The 20,976-nt window shown below is 35.9% G+C and overlaps 1 protein-coding gene across 1 annotated transcript in view; it reads left to right on the top strand.

Moving 5' to 3' along the window:
• LOC104906347 (uncharacterized) overlaps positions 1-19,842 on the top strand; it is a 33,804-nt gene extending 13,962 nt beyond the window's left edge. Inside the window, exons 8-11 of the mRNA XM_010695087.4 lie at positions 548-637; positions 1,597-1,751; positions 16,897-16,998; positions 19,386-19,842. Coding sequence (XP_010693389.1) covers positions 548-637; positions 1,597-1,751; positions 16,897-16,998; positions 19,386-19,512 — 474 coding nt within the window. The 3' untranslated portion in view covers positions 19,513-19,842. The remainder of the gene's footprint in view (positions 1-547; positions 638-1,596; positions 1,752-16,896; positions 16,999-19,385) is intronic.
• The last annotated feature ends 1,134 nt before the right edge of the window (positions 19,843-20,976 follow it).

Here is a 20,976-nt window from a genome sequence, read left to right as displayed (position 1 = left end):
GACTCATTGTAGTTTAACTATCATAATTTAATTTAGTCCTTTAGAAACTTTTTGGGGTGAGTTTAATGTATATAAACGAGATTGAGCCATTGGTGAGTTTTTTTTAGAGTTTCTTTACGAGTTCAGCCTAGCTCTACGTTACTTTGCATATTTGACTGGCATGTTTCATCTTTGGTCAACCTGCTATCATCTACCCTAAGGAACTGGATATTTTTTCATTGTTTTTTTCCTTCCTATTTAAAACTTTCCTCTAATCTACTTTTCCTCTTCATTTTCTTTTTCCTTTATTTTCTTATAATAATTAATTTCTCTTTATTTTATTCTTTTTTTGGTGTTTTTTTTTTTTTTGGGGGGGGGGGGGGAAGGGGAAAAGAGGGAGTTTGTAGTTGCCACATGGCTAAGGCTTTATGCTGTAACAATATGTCCTGTCTAAGCTGTTCATATAAATTATTTTGATCTCATCGCAGCTTTTGTGGCATACTAGATTTGTAATGTGCACTTCCATTTTGGTTAATTTTTGATTGTGTCAATGCCAACATTTCTGCAGGCACAAGATAACATAATGAACTTGCCATTATCCAATGGATGGGGTGAAAAGCATCAGCTGTTCATTAAGTGGAAGTATGTTGAAGCAAAGGTATCTGATGAAAAAACATAAATATTACATGTATTTTTGATTTACCTTGCTCTTTGTGATGATTTCTCAAAGGCATGTTTTCTTGCTATCCCTACAATTGCCTTGAAGATGTAAGAGTTGCACCCTTTTTATTGTTGGAATTGGCCTTCACTTACATGGGTCTAATTCACAAACCTTCAGTTTTAGAGTGAGATTTGCAATAGACTTGTTTGGGTTCGAGCTGGTGAAGCTCAACTTCTAATTCCACTCGTTTTGTCTTGGTCTTATAATCTTTCCTATGCTCCAATTGATCTGGGAGTTACTTTTTTTTGAACTTTTTAGGCTTTTGTATCATGTTTTCTGTGTACTTCTTGCTTGTTTATACTTGCGCTTGTCTAGTTGAAGGTTTTAAGTTCTTTGAGAAACTTGCATAGATAAAGATCAAATAAAGTTTCTTTGTGGGGCCATTTATGAGACACATGGACTCATTTTTTGTTTTGAGTCGCCATTTATGTAGTGATGGGCCACTTCTCTTATGACGGATGACCTCAGCAGTATATCCTAGGATTGTTGATGATGTGTGAGTTTTATTTACTTTGATGTTAAATTTAGCAGTTTAGTTTTTCTGAAATGTTGTGTACTTATTGATATGTTGAACTTTGAATTCATAGGATGACAGAAAATAACTGATATAGGAGCATAAAATTATGAGACACAGATGATGTAAGTGAGCATTTAAATGCTCATGTAATACGAAAGTACTATGTTAATTCTTGTTATAACGTTTAGGGAACAGCCATGGGGCATTCACTAACACTTGGCAAAAAACTTTCAAATAAAATTATGTATAAGGAGTTCTTGGATGTAATACGAAAGTACTATGTTAATTCCTGTTTATAGATATGCTTTTACTTTTTATTTTCCTGCTAACAAGATTTAATTTTTTAAGTGTATTATTGTCTTTGTTCAACTTTATGCAGGCTACTGCTTATTATTATCATGGACTCATTTTGGATGAGGGAAACACAGAGAAATCCCACGGAATGGCTATTGCTGCCTTGCAAGCAGCTGATGAATATCTTAAAGAGAGTAAAAAGGCATGTGAAGCATTTAACACGGCTCCTCCCCAATCAAGGTTATTTTTCTTGCAACATCACTCTTTCTTCCCTTATTCTGTTGCACACCCTTTTTGTTTGGCCATTTCCATGTAAATCCAAATGTGTGTTGCTGGTTATGCGTAGCTGGATTAAACACAGGATACACTCAACCATAGAAATTTACATTTATGAACCAGCCAAGTTAGCTTGGAAAGTCCCTTCAAACCTAGGTTGCAAGGAAACAGGGATGAGGATGCGTATGGGGACGGAAAACGGCAAAATCAATATTTCTAAAAACGGGTATGACATGGATTTGGCAAAATTCCTTGATAAAAGGCGAAGATTGTTTTTGATGAAAAAATCATGGGCACGACTTCGATTTAGCTTGTTCCTCCTAAGTGAGTGAATGAAGGAATATGTATTCCAATTTCGCTCACTACAAGATGATGAACTAGGTTGTTCAAGCACTTAAAATGCCATAGATTGGAGGAGAGGAGTTTGAGGTCCAATGTTTGCCCACCAACTCTTAGTATCCATAGAATGCATCCTTGAAATATAAGTTAAATCCTCAAAAGGTCCAGTGCATATTCATCCATGACTTTACCAACATCATCACGAAGTGCAAATAATCTACGAAAGCACTTCATTCTCTCTCGAGATACTTTCCGATCTCTATGAGGAGCAACTCTAGATGGACCTCCAAATAGCCATTAATCACTGTAGAACCTTCAACATTTTAAAAAAAGAGTTGTGGATTTGTCATTTGTGTATAAAAGCTAATAAGATAAAAAAAATATCAAAGAATATATACCTCGGGTACAAGGAGTGTGTTAGACAATGGAGAGCAGTGTTGCTTTTTTACCTAACGAGCTACTAAGATTTTATAATCCACATGAAAAATGGACTAAACTCCGGATGAGGACGACATTCTTTTTTAGATAAATCTCAAGCTTCACTTGTTCAATCATGGAATCCCACGTCTCATAGACCGAGTGAAAGCATGCTTATCAGTGTCACAATGCCTAATCATATCAAAGATTGGCCTTGTGAAATCAACAATGTAAGCTAGTTTATCCACCAATCATCATTCACGACTTTCTCCTTCACAAAGTTTGCCTTCCCCATGTCTTCTTCTCTATAACAAGCCTACTCATCACTTATAACCATGGCCTCAAGACCTCGTTTGATGAGCTTAGGTCTCTTAAGCATCACAATAATGGAGGCAAATCGAGTATCGGCCACTAAAAGCAACTTAAGAGGAGAAAAACTTTGGAACATGGCCAATCTCATATTGTTGTTCATGATGAAATTTTTAATTTGAATGGCATCCCCATGGATTCCTCATTGCTACTCAAATTCCTTGCCGCGCAAATATTCTTCAGATTAAGTGTATGGGCAAATGTGGTGTCCAATAAATGTGAGGAAGCTCACTCTCAATAAGCTCCCCAACCTACAATTTACTACATTATCAGTTATGATTTGCACAACATTTTGATGACTTACTTCTTGAATGACTTCTTTCATGTGATTAGCAATGAAATACGTATCTTTCACATCACCAAGACAATTCACAACTTTAAGAAAGATTCGACCATTACCAAAAGTAGCCATGAAATTAATGAGAGGTTTTCTTGTTGGATCACTCCATCTATGAGTCAAAACTGTTATCCCTTGTACTCTCCAAGTTGATTTCAGTGGTACCATTAGCCTATCTCCATTAGGTTTTTTATGCACAATTAATGTAGTTGTGAGCTTATTTTAACCAGGAGGTTTGTACCTGCTATATTATGGGTAAAAGTAAAGGCCCTCATATAGTGTGGATTCCTAGCAAGATTTAATGGCAACCCTCCCGTATAAAACATCATTGCAATTTCTTTATCCAATTGATCCCTAGTTACAATACCGAAACATCTAGTAATAGGAGATTTATGAGACTTCCTTTTCTTAAATGTAGCGTCAGAGTCCAAATGAGAAAGAGATTCACTAGGCAAAGGAATTTCTCTAGGCCTCGAATCAATTTTCTTATTCTCAAATTCGTCATCAAGTTTTTGCATTTCAAGTTTATAAACATGAGACACTTTCTTACATGCTATTCCTTACCCTTAATTTGAAGCATATGAGCCATAACTCTTGAATAACTAGATGTTTAGATTTCATTTACAAAATTACATCGTTATTTCCATGTTCCTCCAAGAGCCTGTTGTTTTTCTACTCTTGTCATAAACCTCCACTATGGAGGACAACCCTCACTTTGCAATGACTTCGCACCAACTGACCCAATTGTTGAGATTGGGATGACTATTGGTGCTAATAAAATAAAAAAAGAACAAATGAAAACCAAAAAAAAGAAGGAACCTAGTGCCTTCTAGTCTTCTACTACCTTTTGCCAATTTAAAAAACGAAACAAATTATAAAAATAAAAGAAAACAGAGATCAAGTAAGGAGAAGGAGAGTCGATATGAAAGGAGAGAGAGAAAATAAAAAAGAATCAAATTCAAAAACCCTAAACCCTAGATCTACTGAAAAAGGAGAGATAGAGAGAGAGAGAGAGAGAGAGAGAGAGTGAGAGACTTACAGTCTCTTGGTTCGAAAGAGAGATGTCGAAGGATGCCAAGGGGAGAGCGAGAGACGAAGGTCAAAGGTTAGGTGAGAATTTGCAAGATTTTTTTTTTGTTTTTCCCTCCTTTTATTTTTCATGAAATTGATTGGGTATGTTTCGCAAGCTCCAAAAGCGTACCCACCTCGTACTTATTCGCATACCACCCGTACCCAATTCTTGCAGCCCTACCCACCTTCCTAGATTCGTTTCGGGTACGATTTTCTGGCGTATGTGTCCTATACCCAGTATGGGAAACGACGCGTAGGAGATGTACCCGTGTTTCATAGCTTCAAACTAGTAGATTGGAATGACTATTCTCTAGGCTGCTAAACAGAATGTTACTTCTTCCTTCAAAAGCTATTTTTTGCATGTTGAAGCCAGAAACTTGGCTATTAGATCTTCGTACTTATTTGTCAATACATAATATAAAAATTATGTATATTTCCTTCAAAAGAAGTCCGACGAGTAGTTATATATTGTAAGGATATGAATTTTTAAAAGAGAATGATTAATGGTCATCAAAGTCAAGCAATACTAGTAGTGGATGGAGGGATCATATTATACCATGAGGTGAACTACTTCCTCTGTCTTTTAGTACTCAGTAATGCTGAAATGTGTTCAACGACCAATGGATGAAAAGAGATAGAAGACCACCCACATGTGCTAAAAGAGAGAAAGAGATAACATATTGGGCCAATTGACCAAAAATGGTAAAAAAAAAAGTGATCCTCGACGACAATTTGGCAAAAAAAAAAAAATTGCTCTGACGACAATTAAGCCAATTTTTTCTATAATTTTCGGATTTGATCAAAACGTACACTTTACAAGGTTTATTTCAAATTGAGTAAATAGTATGTAGTGACAAGAGAAGTAAATTAGATAAAAACACGAAAAATCTATATGAAAGGCATGTAAATGCTCGCATTCAATGTTGATCAAGCTCAATTTTTTTTAAAATATGGCCTAAATTTTGCTAGGAATCCATTTTATTTACCAAATTGTTGTCTCCTACTTGCCAACAAATGTTGCAAGTAACAGAGAACTTCATAAAATCGAAAATGTTGCATGTATCAAAGCATAGAGGAAGTATTAAACGAAGATAGAAAAGAATTATGATGATATTGACCATAATGAAACTTATGTTTGAAAAGTGATGAGGTTTTTGGTGTGATGTAAAGACACCCAAAAAATCACTTTTGAAAATATATACTTAACTCCTAAACAAGCAACGAATAAGAATAACCCTCGAGATTAAACTCCTAATTAACAAATTATATTCTCTCTTGAATGGTCTTTAATTAGTTGATTAAGAGACTAAATCATATATGGAAAACCTCTAAAAGGATCCCTTTTGATTCTATCCAATATCTTTGCATAGAAATTAAGTTGATTTATGGCGATGAGAATTCTATTTAAAATTCAAATAAAAATATATGTAGCCAAATAGCTAATAGTAAATGTGATTAATATTTAATATTAAGCCTCAAAACACGAAGATTAATGCATAATCTTCATTTATAATCCACAATTACAATAAAAACTAAAGAAAAGCCATAATTTTCATATTTTCACCCAAACGCTAAATAGAGAACTACTCACTAATCATGGATTCTAAGCCTAATGTGGACTAATCAAAGGCTTAATATCAGTAATGAAGGACTAAGGGAAGAATAACAACTAATCAAGAAACTATAATTAATCTAATCTAATTGAATAAAGGAGAGAAAAACAAAATAAAAATAGTATAATAATCTCTCTAATTCAAACTATATTCAATTAAAATACCTCGAAATTGTAAAATTTGCAGTAAAGTTCAATCTCAAATACAAAATCCAAGAGTATCAATGTGTTTTTCTCTTGAATACTTTTGTCGTTCTTTTTCTATTGCAACAATAAGCATTTTATGTAGTTTTACATCTATTGCAGCAATTCCGCCTTTGGTAAAAAAAAAACAACTTTAGTTGACTTTTCTCTTACTAAAACCATCATTAACTACTCGCTGAACGTCATAAAGTTGCTTTTACTTTTTTAAGGATTCATTTCTCTCTCCCACTCTAGCTAATTAAAGGGGTGCTTTTATGCTAAAATACCCACTTCTTTCACTTCCTCAAAAATTGTGCCCAAAACCATTGTTGCAATAGAAAAAGAATGGAGTAAGTATAACCCTAATAATACTCTCGAACTCAATAAAATAACGCATAATTTGAATAATAATAGAAGTAGTGTTTTAAATGGGCACTAAGGCCTTACAAAAATTTCCCGGATTTCAATTGGTACGGGCGCACCTATCGTCTTGTCTTCTTTGGTGATCCATGTGGGCGGGCTGAGCGCACTTAACAAGCTGGTGCAAGCGCACCAAGCTTATCTTGAGTCTTTCTTTGCTTTCTTTTCCATCTTTTATACTTGTAATCATCTTACTCGCTTAAGTACGTTAAAAACGCATTTATAAAACTCGCCTAAGCTTAGCATTTTGCTTGTCCTCAAGTAAACTAAAAATTAGGAAAAAGAAAGAAAAGAGGAGAAGAAGATGTTAAAGAAAAAAAGCAACATGCTAAAGAAAACTAAATGCTCTATATGCAAAGTAAAAAACATGGCATGCAAGTTGAATGAGTTTATAACAAGATTTAAGAGACACACCAAAACACAAGAGGAGTGATGGAGATGAAGCACGAGAGTGACATATGTGATCCTATCCACCGATGAACCGCATCATCTAAAATTCTAGGCTTTCTAGGAGTGATATCTCACCTCTTTCCATCTCGAAGTCCCCAAGTTTGAATCCCCCTAGAGATGCTCAACCATATGACTGCACAAAATCACCGCCATTATTAAATTGACCTAGATTAACTAGAGGTTGAGAGGGACTTTAATAGGGTTGTAAAAGGGTAGGTTAAGGGTTAGAACAATAAATTTGGGAATGTGATGCAAAAAAGGATAATTGGTAACTTAGAGGGTAGAAACGAAACTTGTCGAAAGCAAAAAGTATAGCTAACAATTGATCTTTTGTGGTGGCTTAATTCCTTTGAGCCGAGTGTAGCGTCTTGCTTCAATAGTACTGCATGTAGTTTTAATTAGTTTACCCACCCCATTTTGGGATGTCTTTATTAGTTTAACCACTTTTTTTTTTTTTTTTTTTTTTTTTTTTTTTTTTACTGTTTTTAGAATGATCCTTTCCTATAATTTATTATTCTCATTACCGTCTGACTCCATTTTTCTTGGTCCACAAATTAACTTCAATACTATATGCGAATAAATTAATACTCTCTTTCTTATTATGACCCACATACCTGTTTTTCCTAAAACTTCGTGCCTAAAGAAGTGGGTGAACTAATAAAAAGCGGGAGGGAGTAGATCACATGAAGCTTCCTTCCTTTTTTTTGGTCTAACACGACTCCAATTGCACTATCATCACATATTAGTTTAATTTTTTTTCTAAACCACCATTGTTGAAAATTTTGTGACTAACGGTGGTACCAAAGAGGATAAGAAGGCAAGACAAACAACGAGGAGGACGTCGCCATGGGGATTAATGCCCTATGTGAGTAACATGATCTGGAATTTTCATTTATTGAATTTGGTAGCAAAGAGCAATATGACTGTTTCCAAGCTATTAGATTAAAAGAATTTGCTCTAACTCGTTCAACAGATGATGTTATCATTACTCTTTAAGGGATTAAGGAGGAACTTATCTAACATTGCAAGTGCTCTCAAAGGGGATTTTCTTTTTATAGATTTTCAATAAAGTTTTCTTGAGATAGTTGGGAAGGAAAGATATGCATGTGTCACTGGCGTAAAGGCTACTCTTAGCTTTTGGGCTTGATAATGTGGCTCGATCCTTGTCGATAGTTGAATTTGCAGATATTTTTCAATTGAAACTCCAAGTGAGCATCACTCCCCGGACACTAATTTAATCTGGCAAGTTGTTGGTCTAAGATAATGGTTTTAATATATATGTGTATTAATGCCAATGAACCACTTATCCACCAACCTGTTCTCCGATACTTCATCAAGTTTTTGGGGAAGACAATTTTTGAGAGAAAGGACAACTCAAAGGTAAATAGTGTTAAGTGTGTTAGGTACCTACCTATGTAACTTAACTCCACTCAACATCCCTTTGATGTTTTCCCATTATCTCCAAAGGGTGGGGACCCCAAGGATTAACCGTGGTCGGTCCATTGTTGTCGATGGTTTAATAACTGCTATTGCTGAGCAATTTCATGTAACGAATTTCATGAGCCAAAACTTATCAAGTGACAACACTTACAAGATGCTCATTGGTTTGGGATGGATGGAATTCACTTTGTTTAGGAAAAGAAATTCCACCATACTCCCAAAGCCAAAAGCTTATCGGAAATAAAGTCGGGGTGCCCCAAGTCCCCAATTACCTCCTTGAGAACGTTCCACATGTTGCTCGGGATGCCCGATGATATCTTCCACCCCTCTTCCTCAGCCCCACCCTTATGTATATTCCTGTTGTGTCCTTATTTATGCTTTTTTAGTAGTTTTAAACAAAGAATAACCTCAGTCCACTAAGAGATAAGAGATGCGCGACAGTTTCATCCCGATTCTCCACCTCTTTCATGATAACAACATGGTCCCTTTCCAGCAACGATGCTAAAATCTGATGCGCTAGTTGTATACATGCCAAATTAACCTGAGTTAGCCAATATAGGATAATATAGGGTCGAATCTATAAGGAAGTAGGATAAGCGTCAATTGATTGCTAATTACGATGAGCTAAATCAATTTTTGGTGATTTTTGAATTTCATTAAGAACGAAAGGAATACTACTAACTAATGGAAGACAATGAAGCACTAGGGATGTGATGCGATATGTTTTGGAAAACAATCATTCAAAAATATTCTAAATCACTTTCTTAGCCTTATGAGTGAGGCAAAACCAACTAATCACAACTTTTCTCATGACATACCTAATTAATGAAGCAGATCCTTAAATGATAATGATAAGCAAGAAATACTCCACTTGATAACTTATTATTATGGCATTTCTGACCTAGCAACTAACCAAGGTTTACCAACTCTTCATTTCTCATACTATATCAAGGGTACCCAAATCATGCTTAAAAGGTGGTCAATTATTAAACACACAACAAAGAAGCAAGTTAGTCTCCTAAACTTCACCCAGACCTAAACCCCCAAGCTCGACCTAAGGTTCAAGACGTTAATGCGTCGTTTCTTCACCTAGCTATAATACTACTTACAATCCATGTCAATACAAGGAATGAAGCAAGATCTAACATCATCGTCTAAGTCTAACAATAATCACCAAATGTCGAGTAGATAACAACATAGAAGAATGAAGGAAGAATACAGCATAATTTTCAATGGACAAATAAGAAATCTTCATTTCAAAATCTAGAACATGTATCTTACAAGAACCTCAAAATATCTACTTTTTCTCTTCTAGGGTTTTAAAGCTCTACAAATTGTAAAGATGAAAATCAAATCTCACTAAATGTTAATGTGAAAAAGCTTAACTTACAATGACAGAAAATTCTCTTAAATTATGCTTAGGAATGCTAAGTATAATTACATAATCACTTCTGTAGAAAAAGAGCGATTAAAAGAAGTGATTTTCGCAAATTAAGACTACTCAGGCGCTCAACACCAGTGATTTGGGGTTAAGGTTGACACGAGTGTATTGGTCAAGCCACCCAAGCTTATCGTGCTGGTAGACTCGAAGTGGTGGCCACTGAAAGGCTACCGTGGCGGGTAACCTCCGTTGAACCCCTTGCATCACTCCAAAGTTGCCAATAGTCGCGTGAGGCGTCGCGGCTTCCTCATCAAGCCTAGTACTCGAATTTACGCAATCCATGCTCCAAGTGTCCTCTTAGTTTTTATGATATTAAAAATGCGAAAACAAATAAGAGGGACAACAATGCACAATTCGAGTAATTTCACAAAATACTGAAAGTAAACTAGACTTAAGTGCTCTAAAATGCATCCTAAATGCCCCTAAAGTAATAATATAAACAACACATCATATTTTCAACTCTTGTTGTGGTTGATCGGTTAACAAAATTTACTCTCTTCTTAAGTTTGAAGCTTCCTTTAACTGCATCTTCTGCTCCAGTCGTGCATTAAGGAGGTGGTTTGCATACATGGGTTTCGTGTTAGTATTCCTTTATATAAAGATAGGTATTCGTGAGTTAACTTTGTCTGGAACTCTTAAGAGGTTTGATCGTGATCCTCCACGAGCTCATGCATTGGGGTTTGGGCTACTAGTGTTTCATCTTAGGAAGAATGTTTGCTAAAAAGACTTCATCCTTGTTAGGAACATAGCAGAATGTGAAGTCCATGAAGGACAAAACTAATATGATTGGCCATTGGGGCTCTAGTTTACTCGAAGGTCTAGGCTTATCGCAAAAATTGTCTTGCTAAGAGTTCGTCTTAGGAGCTACTTGCTCGTTTCTATTGGCCTTTTGAGGTTGAGCAATTCACTGGAATTTTAGCCTACAGATTGAAGTTACCCCCACTATTTGTAATTATACCTGCCTTTTCATGTCTCCTTGCTCAAACGGGCCATTAGAGAACAACACGCCGCTCCTATCCAACCACTACAACTCAATGCTAACTTGATGCTAACTTGGAAATGGAGGTGGAACCAGAAGCATTGCTTGGTCATTTGTTCCACTGCGGATATTGAGGAATATCAGGTCAAATTATTAATGTTGCCTAGGCTAGTTGCCTAGGCCACTTTGGAAGGTACAACTGCTATACGAGGTGGCACTTTGGAGTGGTGTTATGCTATGCATCCCACATTAGAGATCTTTTTTCGGCTTCAGTAGTGCAAGAAAAAAGGAGAAACTAAAGTCATAAAGGAAATCAAATTAGTTAACATCTTTTTCGGCATTAGAGATTTTGTTAGGCTTTAATATGCTCGATGTTATTCTGACTTAATTCACAAGAAGTTAAGCTAAGTTAAGATAAGCTTCGATAAGTTCTAATAAGCTCCAATTTCTAGTAAGCCAAATAGGCATAAAAGAGTGGTGGTTGACAGATTGGTATAAAAAAAGTCTACCGCAGCATATTCATATAAAAATAAAGGCTATTAGACAAATTTGTATAAATTTGGCGTCATATAGGCCTAAATTTTTGTGGGATTTAAGTTATTTCCACCGCATTTATCTCAAACTTGTGCGTGAATGGAGGATATTTGCATTAATGTATTAATGTTATACTCCCTCCTCTATTAATTTACCTCTTTCTTTGGGGCACATTTGCCGAGATACTAATTTGAACCTTAATATCTCTAATTTTCGATAATGTTACAAAAAGTTGATATTTGGATAATATACATTGAGACAAATCCAACAAGATCTCACATGACTATATTTTTCCTTATATACAAATCACAAGAGATAGTCAAAGTCATGTATGTGAATAGTGTCAAAAGTCAAAAGGGGTAAACTAATAAAAGACGGAGGGAGTATTTAATTTGAATTTAATTCCGTACTATAAGTTACAGTTTTATACAAATTTGTCCTAAGGTTCCTTTATTTTCTATACCAATATGTTGCCGGCCACTTTTTTGTGCCAATTGTCAAAGACCCATCATTTTGTTTACCTATCTGGTAATTCGCTCTAGATTCATGTGTAAGATTGCATCAGCTCGTTTCCATTAGAATTTTCACGACAGATCAGAAGTACTTAACCTTTTGACAAGCTCCTTGTATCGTTTGAGTTATACTTGATCCTTTAGTTAGGATCCTGGTTAGAGACATTGGGATAATGGTGGTAGTGTGGCCTATCCTTAGCTGTTAACTGTTGGTTGTGACCCTAGAGTTTCAATTAGCAAAGAAGAAAAAGGATGTAAGGGGAAAGGAGATGGTAACTTCAATTTCTATCTTGGGCTGCAACATGCAACGCTCAAATTCTACTTGTCTTTTTTTTATCACAATATTGTCAACGAAAGTTCCCCTACATATATTATCTTTTAGGACATCTGAAAATTCTAAGATATTATCCTACATACTTCAGATTAATTTTTTTTACTAGATTCGATATTTGCTAATTTCTTTGGAGTGTCAAATTTTTCATTTTTTTGTTTTGCAATTCAGAATTTTTATTGACTACCAATAAAAGGAGGGTACAAACACCAAAATTACAACCATCATCATGAGACAGCAAAGCCTACGCAGAGGCAACCAACACCTGGCAACAAATTGCTAAAAAAGCAGACTAAGAAAATTAGCCTACTAGACCAAAGCAGCTAGACAAAATCAATGAATGAGGACTATTCTCTCATCCTGTATGCAGTTACAAGGAACTCTAAAGACATTATCTTTTACTAGAAGATGAGGAGGGACACAAGTATCAGTAAAAACCTTGCTATTTCTCTGGAACCATACTGCATACACAGTCAGTGAACAACATCACATACACTTTAGCTACCCCTCTTTTACTATGAGCTTTATCTTAGCTCTTCTGCATTCTTCACCAAAGCTGTACACCTGACTCCTCTTATGCATCTTTTGTAAGATAGAACTCCACACTTTGCAGCATAATGGTAGTTGAAGAAAAGATGCTGAAGTGATTCATGCTCTTCCCCACATTAACAACACATTAAGCTACAAGCAACATTCCATTTACTAAGTCTGTCAGCAAGAAGTGCCATCCATAAGATAAACTTACTCTTTGGACTTGCTTTATTCTTGCAAATAAGCCTCCTCTTATCCACCTTGTGTAATACCCCTTAAGGATAGAATAAGCCTTCTTGATACAGAATTTGCCATTGATAACAACAGCCTCCCACCCTGCAATTATTGTAAGCAAGTCCCTGGTGTCAAAAATTTTCCCGAGTAGCCATGAAGTATTGCTATTAATACCAAAAGTGTAGACATATTGCCTTTTAAGATAATAAGAACTATCCCATTTCACCCAAAGCTTATAAGTCTTGTAAGTTAGGGCTGAGAGCAACTTCAAAGTAGCTTCCTTGTTTCGAATTTCTATATTGATTTAACTTGCTAGCAACCCTTGGAGTGTAAAAAGAAGCCCAAGTAATGAGATCTTTCTTGGTGTCAATACTAGTCCATATGAATTTCCTACAAATTGTCTCCACTGCTCTAATCAAATTTTTTGACGAAGGGAAGATATGAGCCTAGTAGTTTTGCATACTACTTAGGATGCTTCTTATTAATTGTAATCTTCCGGCATAAGTAAGAGATTAAGCCATCCATTCTTGAGCTCTCTCAGCTATCTTATCAATGAGTAGCTTACATTGGGAGAAATTCAGATTTTTTTGAAGGCAAGGCATTCCTAAGTACCTAAATGGAAGCTCTCCAATAGGCATGTGAATAGCATCTCAAAACTTCACTTTCACTAACTCCAACAAAGTTATGATAGCATAATCTTTGTAAGAGAGTTATGATAGCATAGTTTGAAAATACGGTTTCGGTCACAATCACGGTGATGCGGGAACGGAGATGATGTTGTTGTCGTGCCGTTGAATATTGGCTTAAACAATGAAATATCCCTAAAACCCGCCTATAATGCGATTTTTTACACCTTTACGATGCGGGTAATATCGGTTCGGTAGATTTGAAAACGTTTACGACACGAGCGATACGCTACGATGCGGCCTTGTTTTGACAACATATATGATTAGCTCAATAAGAGCAGATCCTCAACAAACATAAGGTGGGTTAGATGGATTCTTTCACACTTAGGGTGGAAATTAAAATTGGATTTTGCTTCCGCTCACCAGGGCATCTGCTGAGATACTCCATACTCATAGCAAAAAGAAAAGGGGAGAGAGGGAATTCCATTTAGCATAATGAAATAAGGTTAACTCCTTACGGAAGCCATATTACATGAAACACATAGAGTAGGGAATCCATGCTCAGTCAAGACGTTTTCCAAGAAAGTCCATTCTAATGAGTCATATGCTTTCTTAATACCGCCTTTAATAATACATCTTGGAGACACGTGCTCTTGAATATCCACTGATATTATCAGTTATGTACCTTTCACGTATGAAGCCCTGAGGAGGGTTCGCCACTTTAGAACCCTTCATTAATCACAAGCTGCATTCTAGAGTGATGATCTTTGATATAATTTTGTATAGGATTGAACAAGCAATAGGCCTGAAGTCTTTTGCATATATAGCATTTGAAAATTTTGGCATTAAAGTGATGGCAGTTGTGTTTAAAGGCTGGTGAACACAAGAATTTTGAAAAAAAAATCCATTACACCATCATACACAATTACACATCATATTTAATGATCTCCCAACTCTTCTTAAAGAATGCCACATTAAAGCCATTAAGACAGGAACTTTAGTGTCATCAATCGCAAACAAAGCTCTATCAATCTCAACATGAGTTATATGCTTAACTAAAGAGGCACAAGACTCTAAGCTTAATCTATAACATGATCTTACAGTGGTCAAAGTCAATTACAGGGAAAGCAGTAGCACAAGTTCCCAATAACCCTTGATAGAATCCGACAATTTCATTCTGAATAACTTCATTGGGAGGCTAAAAAGCTGACCATGGGTATTTTGAATTACAGATTTTATTCCTGGCCTTCTGCATTTTGGTTGCTGTGATTTTTTTTTTTTTTTTTTTTTTTGAATTAGAATCACCCAGAGCCAGCCAGTTGAATTTAGCCTTTTGCCTTAGGATACTCTGATCCACTTTAGACCAGTGTCTTGATGTCTCACTATATTCCTTTTCAACCTTCTGCATCTCTTCATCACAAGTCAGTTCAGGTAAAGCCCGGAATCTAGATAGCTGCAAGTTTCTTTCTGAATTCCTCCATTTTAATATGAGCTTGAGAGTACTGAGTTGCATGAACACCTTTAAGTACTATTTTTACAGCCATGAGCTCGATCCACATATTTATCATTTTATAAGATCACCTGTTGAAGTCCAAGCATCTTTCACAATATCAAGAAAGTTCTCATTATCAGCAAGTATATTATTGAATTTGAAAGGCCTCCCTCCTCCTGTTTCCCTGACACCCTGACACAACTGTGACCACTAATGGAGTGTGAGCAGAGATCCCAGAAGGAAGGTATTTAACCATTGTATCAAGATAGAAGTTAATCATGAAACCGTTGATGAAGGCTTTCTCAATTCTACTTGAAATTCTAGTAGATCCAAACCCTTTATTAGTCAGAGAATTACCATTACTTTGAGCTTCTATAACTTGTGCCTCTAAAATGAAGTTGGATGAGTCTTGGGCTTCTCCTTCAATAACTGTAACTCCATTCACTGTATCAGAAGCCTGATTCACAAGCATTTAAGTCTCCAATTATTATAAAAGGCTCAGTACAACCTTCATTTCCTATTTTAGCCACCATACATTGACGAGATTTGTTGATCATGTTAATCTTTATTTCACCTGATTTTTAGTCTATCCATATTTTACCTCTAGGAGAAAAATCATAGTTACCCACCCAAGTCCAAATAACGCCAAATTTATGTCAACTTCATTCTTATCCAATCTATCAGTTGGAGTGCCTTCCAAAGTTACAGGTGCCACAAAGTTGAGACCCATACCTTTATCAGAGATGCGAGTATGGCCAGTGAACCCTTTCATTTTCTGACGAGCATATTCACTTAGATTTTATGGTGTAGTAGGAACTACTGGAGAAACAGTGCTCACACTTGCTGGAGTTGGACTCGCGTTTGTTGGCGGTGGAGTAACAGGGTGAATTACTGTTCCATTGGCTTTTTCTGTATTACTAGAGGCCGCAGCTACAATTGATGGTGGATGAGAATCAGGTCCCGGAGTCGGCGAGCTGGCCGATAATCTCCTTCTTCCTTCCCATGTGGCAATTGACGCCAAATAGCTAGTCACCTTATCATGCACCACCAGAGCTTTCTCGAGAGGAGAACTATAACATGAAACCTATCTACGGAAAACTATTGAAACAGTTTTCCAGCTTTTAAGTATTAGAAGCATGTAATTAGTGCACTCAAATACTATATTCATAAAACTAGTTCGTGCCCAAGGTGAGTACTCTGGGGAGGAAAACTAAAAGGAAGATCTTTTTAAATTCAGTTGAAAGGTAATTTAAAACAGAGTTTTAGCAGTTCTGTGGACAAACAATCAATGGAATAAGCTCGATTTGTGAGCTGTATTTCGAATTTCTGGCAGTGGGATTTTTTGTTTTTGACTGTCTTATGGTTCTGTTGGTGCTAGTGGATGGGTGGAATAGAGCTAACATCTCCTTATTAAAGAAAAGTGCATGGTGTAGCTTCATTTACAATGCACCGAATTTTTTAGCATTTGAGGGTCATTGTATAAGTTAATATGCGCATAAGGCTTTATTCCAAGGGCGAACCTTTAGCGAATTTGACATGCTTGTCCATGTTGCTCACATTTAACATGGGAAGCTTTATATTGAGGAGAAAACCTACTCCTCGTTGTTTGATGTTTATCTTTCTATACATCTGAAACCTTTCATTTCTTTTAATTAACTCCTTTGTGCCATCTGTCCTATTGCATTTGTTATGATGGGTGTTTAAATGTGGAAGTCTACCTTCTGTATTCTGTTTTTTATTGAGTTATTTGTTATTTTATCAGGCAGCTTTAATTTAAGCTTTCTATTGCAGAAATCCACCCTCTTGGGGAACCATGAAGTATCTCTCTGAGAAAATACCAAAAGATACCGCTAGCAAGGTGCGGATCAACCGAGACTTGTATACGCATGAAAAGTAAGTATTTTGTTTTTAAGTTGATCAACATTTTGCATGGTATCCTAAAGTATATTAGTGCATTGATATTCTATGTGATAATTCCTCTGTTTAGAAATAGTTGCACCATTTGCATAGTGTTTACTATCCATATCTTACACTTTAATTATCTTTTGTGATTTATATTTTAGGAAAAACAGTCATATGTGATCTTGTTAGATTCGTGTCAAGGTTTATTTTTTTAATATCAGATTTTTATAATCTTTAGTTATTGATAATTAAAGATATTAATCTTTGAAACTATGCATCAACAAGCGTGAAAACATGAGATGATGCAACTATTTTTAAACGAAGGAAGTATATAATGTCAAATAAAAATTTGAATTAGGTGATTGCAAGAATATATATATCCTCCGTAACAAAATAACTGCAACAAATTTGTTCGGCACAAACTCCTATAAAGAAAATGGTACGGTAAATTAGGAGGTGTATTAGGAAAAAAGGAGAGAAAAGTACATAATTAAACACCAACTTCATCACCGACCACCACACCAACCACCACCTTCACCATCGACCACCCCCACCAACAACCACCGCCTTCATCGCTGCCCCACCACCGAAACAACCACCATTTTAACCGACCACCACACCAGTCGCCACCAGCAAAAACAACCCAGAAAATTCGAACACCTCCACAAAGTTCTAACCAAAATCAAAAGCAAAGATCGAGCAACAACACAAATTCGAGCAAAAAACCAGAAAATGCAAAGGAGAAATACAAAATCGAGCATCCTTAACCCAAAACAGCGACGAACCCCAAACCAAGACGAAATCCAACCTAACCCAGGAAATTTGAAACCCACCCAATCCTAAACAACAAATCCCATGACAAAATTCAAGCAAACTGGAGTTTTCGTGGTGGTGATCGTTAAGGTTTTTCGTGGTTAGGGTTTTTGCAGTGGTGGTGGTGGTGAGTGTGGTGTGATGTGTGAAACTGGCGAAAACAAGGTGGATGAGTAGGGGGATGGTGGTGATTTGGTGGATCGATGGCAGTGAGGTGGTGGTGATTTGTGGTGATGGCCTTTATTCAAATTTTGATGAGTACTAGGGATGTTAACCCCTTAACTTTGATTTATGATCCAAAGAGTAAATGAAGCTTACATCCCTTTCCCTAGTAAGAAACCACTCACACATTATGAAAATAAAACAAAACAAAGTTTGAAATAACTTTGTCACCATAACCATGGAGGAAAGAGGAAAAAGTGCAAATAATCAACTAATAAAACAAGATTTAAGCAAACAAACCATGAAATAAACAAGAATAAGGAAAGAAAAAGAAGAAATAAACAAGGAATTACCAACTTTAAGCTTGCATAAATGGTGAAAATGGAGTTAAGAAGCTTCAACCTCAACTTTTTCTTTCCTAGGGTTCTAAAGTTTGAATGCTAAAACAAGATTTAATCTCTCTAATCTCAAAATAAAATTGCTTAACCTAAAATAAGAGGAGTCCCTCTTATATAGGACCGGGTGGCACGAACAGGTAGGATGCTTAACATATATGACCCGGGCGGATCTGTGAACCCAAGCCCTTGGGTCAGCAGACCCGGGCGGGTCCACTGATATGTGTGAACTGTGAGTGCTGGCTGGGTCGGGTCAGCACCCTCTCTTTCTTCTCCTCTTTCGAGCCCCTTGGTACTCCATTTCTTCAATGCTTTGCCTCGTGTTTGTGCATAGATCCGCAAAGCGTGCTCCCAAATCCTGAAATAAAAACAAACACCCAAAGAAAATGCACAAAAAGAAAGAAAAGGAAGAAATTTAGCCTAAAATAGTATAAAAACTATTTAAAACAAATCAAAAGTCAAGTACATATACCAATCATCACTAGACTGGACACTTTATAAGACCATTATTATACCTTTTGCTCCAATAAAAGTCGTGGGTTTCAACTCTTCGCCATAGTTGATTATATAATTCAACATTGTAAGAAGCAGTGGATACTCACTAGATAGAGAATGAGATATCAATCACTAGATAGAGAATGAGATAACATAGTTATAAGTTCTTTGTGAGACTACCCTCCTCCAGTCCATGATGTGCAGCTTTTCTTTTTTCATTTCGGGGTTACAACTATACCCGCCATCTGAATTCGATCATATGGTTCAATACTCTTAAAATCCTAGAAGTATTAGCTCGTGAGGTTATAAAATATTCATACTTATCGATTCTACCTCTTTGATTCATCACACTTTTTTCTTTGTTGTGTGTAGGGCTTAGTAGGTTTATCCTTGAGATATTGCTGTTGACTTCTTGTTGACTCCTTACCTATTCAAAAGAACACAAGGGAAAAAAAAATGTTGCCTGAAAATTGAGTGTTAAATTAAAGCTTCAAATTACTTGTTTGTGTGCAGAATCATGGAGACTGCACCAACACTGCCTGATTTTGCTTTGGCACTGAAGCCTGATGAATATCAACTACCTCCTGTGCATTCCTGTTGGAGTGGAGAAACTATAAATTCGGTACAAGGTCCCAACTAGCATTATAACTAAAAGCACATACCTGACAAGCAAGCTTTTTCTCATTTCAGAATTCCCCCTCTGCCATATTTGAAGATGAGAGGAAATCTTGCACAAAATGTAACATTATTTGTTGTGTGTGATCTGAGGACATCTTTTTTTTTTTTTTTTAACGTTCATCACTCCCTTAAGGTGACAGCAGTCTCTTGTTTTCAGCATCAACCTACCAACAAAATCGTGTATAATTGTATAAAATGAACAGTTGGAGGACATCTTGTTTTTTTTTTCAATACTGAAAATAATGTGTATTTTTTGTGTTGGCAAGTAATAATAATCTGTTTCATTATCTTCCATGCAGCATATTTTCCGTTATTATTCTGTAAAGCATCTTGTTTCATTATTCTCGATTAACAAAAGGAAAATAAATGGGAAAGTAAGGTGGTAGTAAGAGGAGTACATGGAATATAAGAAAAAGGAATAAAAGTAGTTTTTCCTTCATTTCGAAAGGAAAATGGTTCCATCATTTGGCAGAGTAATTTTACTCCTCGGACATATTATACTCCTTTACAAATCAAATAATATAAAATTGGAAATAAGATCAAAATAATTTTGCAGGAAAATGTTTTTTGTCCTAGCCCCCACTAGATGAACCCTAAAAATAAAAACAACATTCTGGCAGTGTTTTGAATTAAGGATGATTTCAACCTTTTTGAAGAATCTTAGTTTTATTAAATTTTTCGTAGTTTCCTAGTTTTGTTGCGATTGTGTTTATTCCAGAATTTTTAATGCATTTAGGTCTTTTGTTACAAGTCCAAGTTATTATTTCATAAAAGTCTAGTATGATTAAGACTCTTATCTTGTTAGAACTCTAACTATGTTAGAAGTATAATTTTGTTAGAACTCTGATGATGTCAGAATGCTATAATTGCGAGTCTAGTTATTTTAGAAGTCTTTTGTTTTCAAGGTTTTCCTATTCTATTAGGAAAAAATTTACGTCCTTAAAGCTTGTTAGAAGCTGTTTAATTATATTCTTGGTAGGATTAGGATTTAGGAGCGCTTTAAAATTGCTTATATATATGAGGCACGTTTAAGATGATTAAGTCATATTGTTTGAGTTTGAAAGTTGAGCATTTGCTTGTTTAGAAGAGTGATTCGAAATTGTTAGCATGAGTTATTGTGCTTTTTCCTTGTAATTGTTACCTCAGAACACCCTCAAAATCGAGACTTTCGAGTCCTTTTGTTACTTTTTTGACAATCATAAAACTCAGTTTAAGTATTGAGACTTGGATTTAGTTTCACATAAAGTTGGTATAAGAGCAACAACATCTTATCGAAATCGTGTAAGTGTGTGGAATGTCCGATTCCGGTGTAATTTGGTTCATTGGATATAAGTGTAACACCCCAAAACTTTGGTTCTAAAACTTTATAAAATATTCACTTTTCATTAAAATATCTGACCAAACCTTTAGGGTGTTACCGCCGCAT

Source organism: Beta vulgaris, chromosome 2 (assembly GCF_026745355.1).
Source record: "Beta vulgaris subsp. vulgaris cultivar EL10 chromosome 2, EL10.2, whole genome shotgun sequence".
Lineage (NCBI taxonomy): Eukaryota > Viridiplantae > Streptophyta > Magnoliopsida > Caryophyllales > Amaranthaceae > Beta > Beta vulgaris.
The sequence above is the reverse complement of the archived record's forward strand: the minus strand, read 5'-3'. Positions and strand labels throughout refer to the sequence as shown.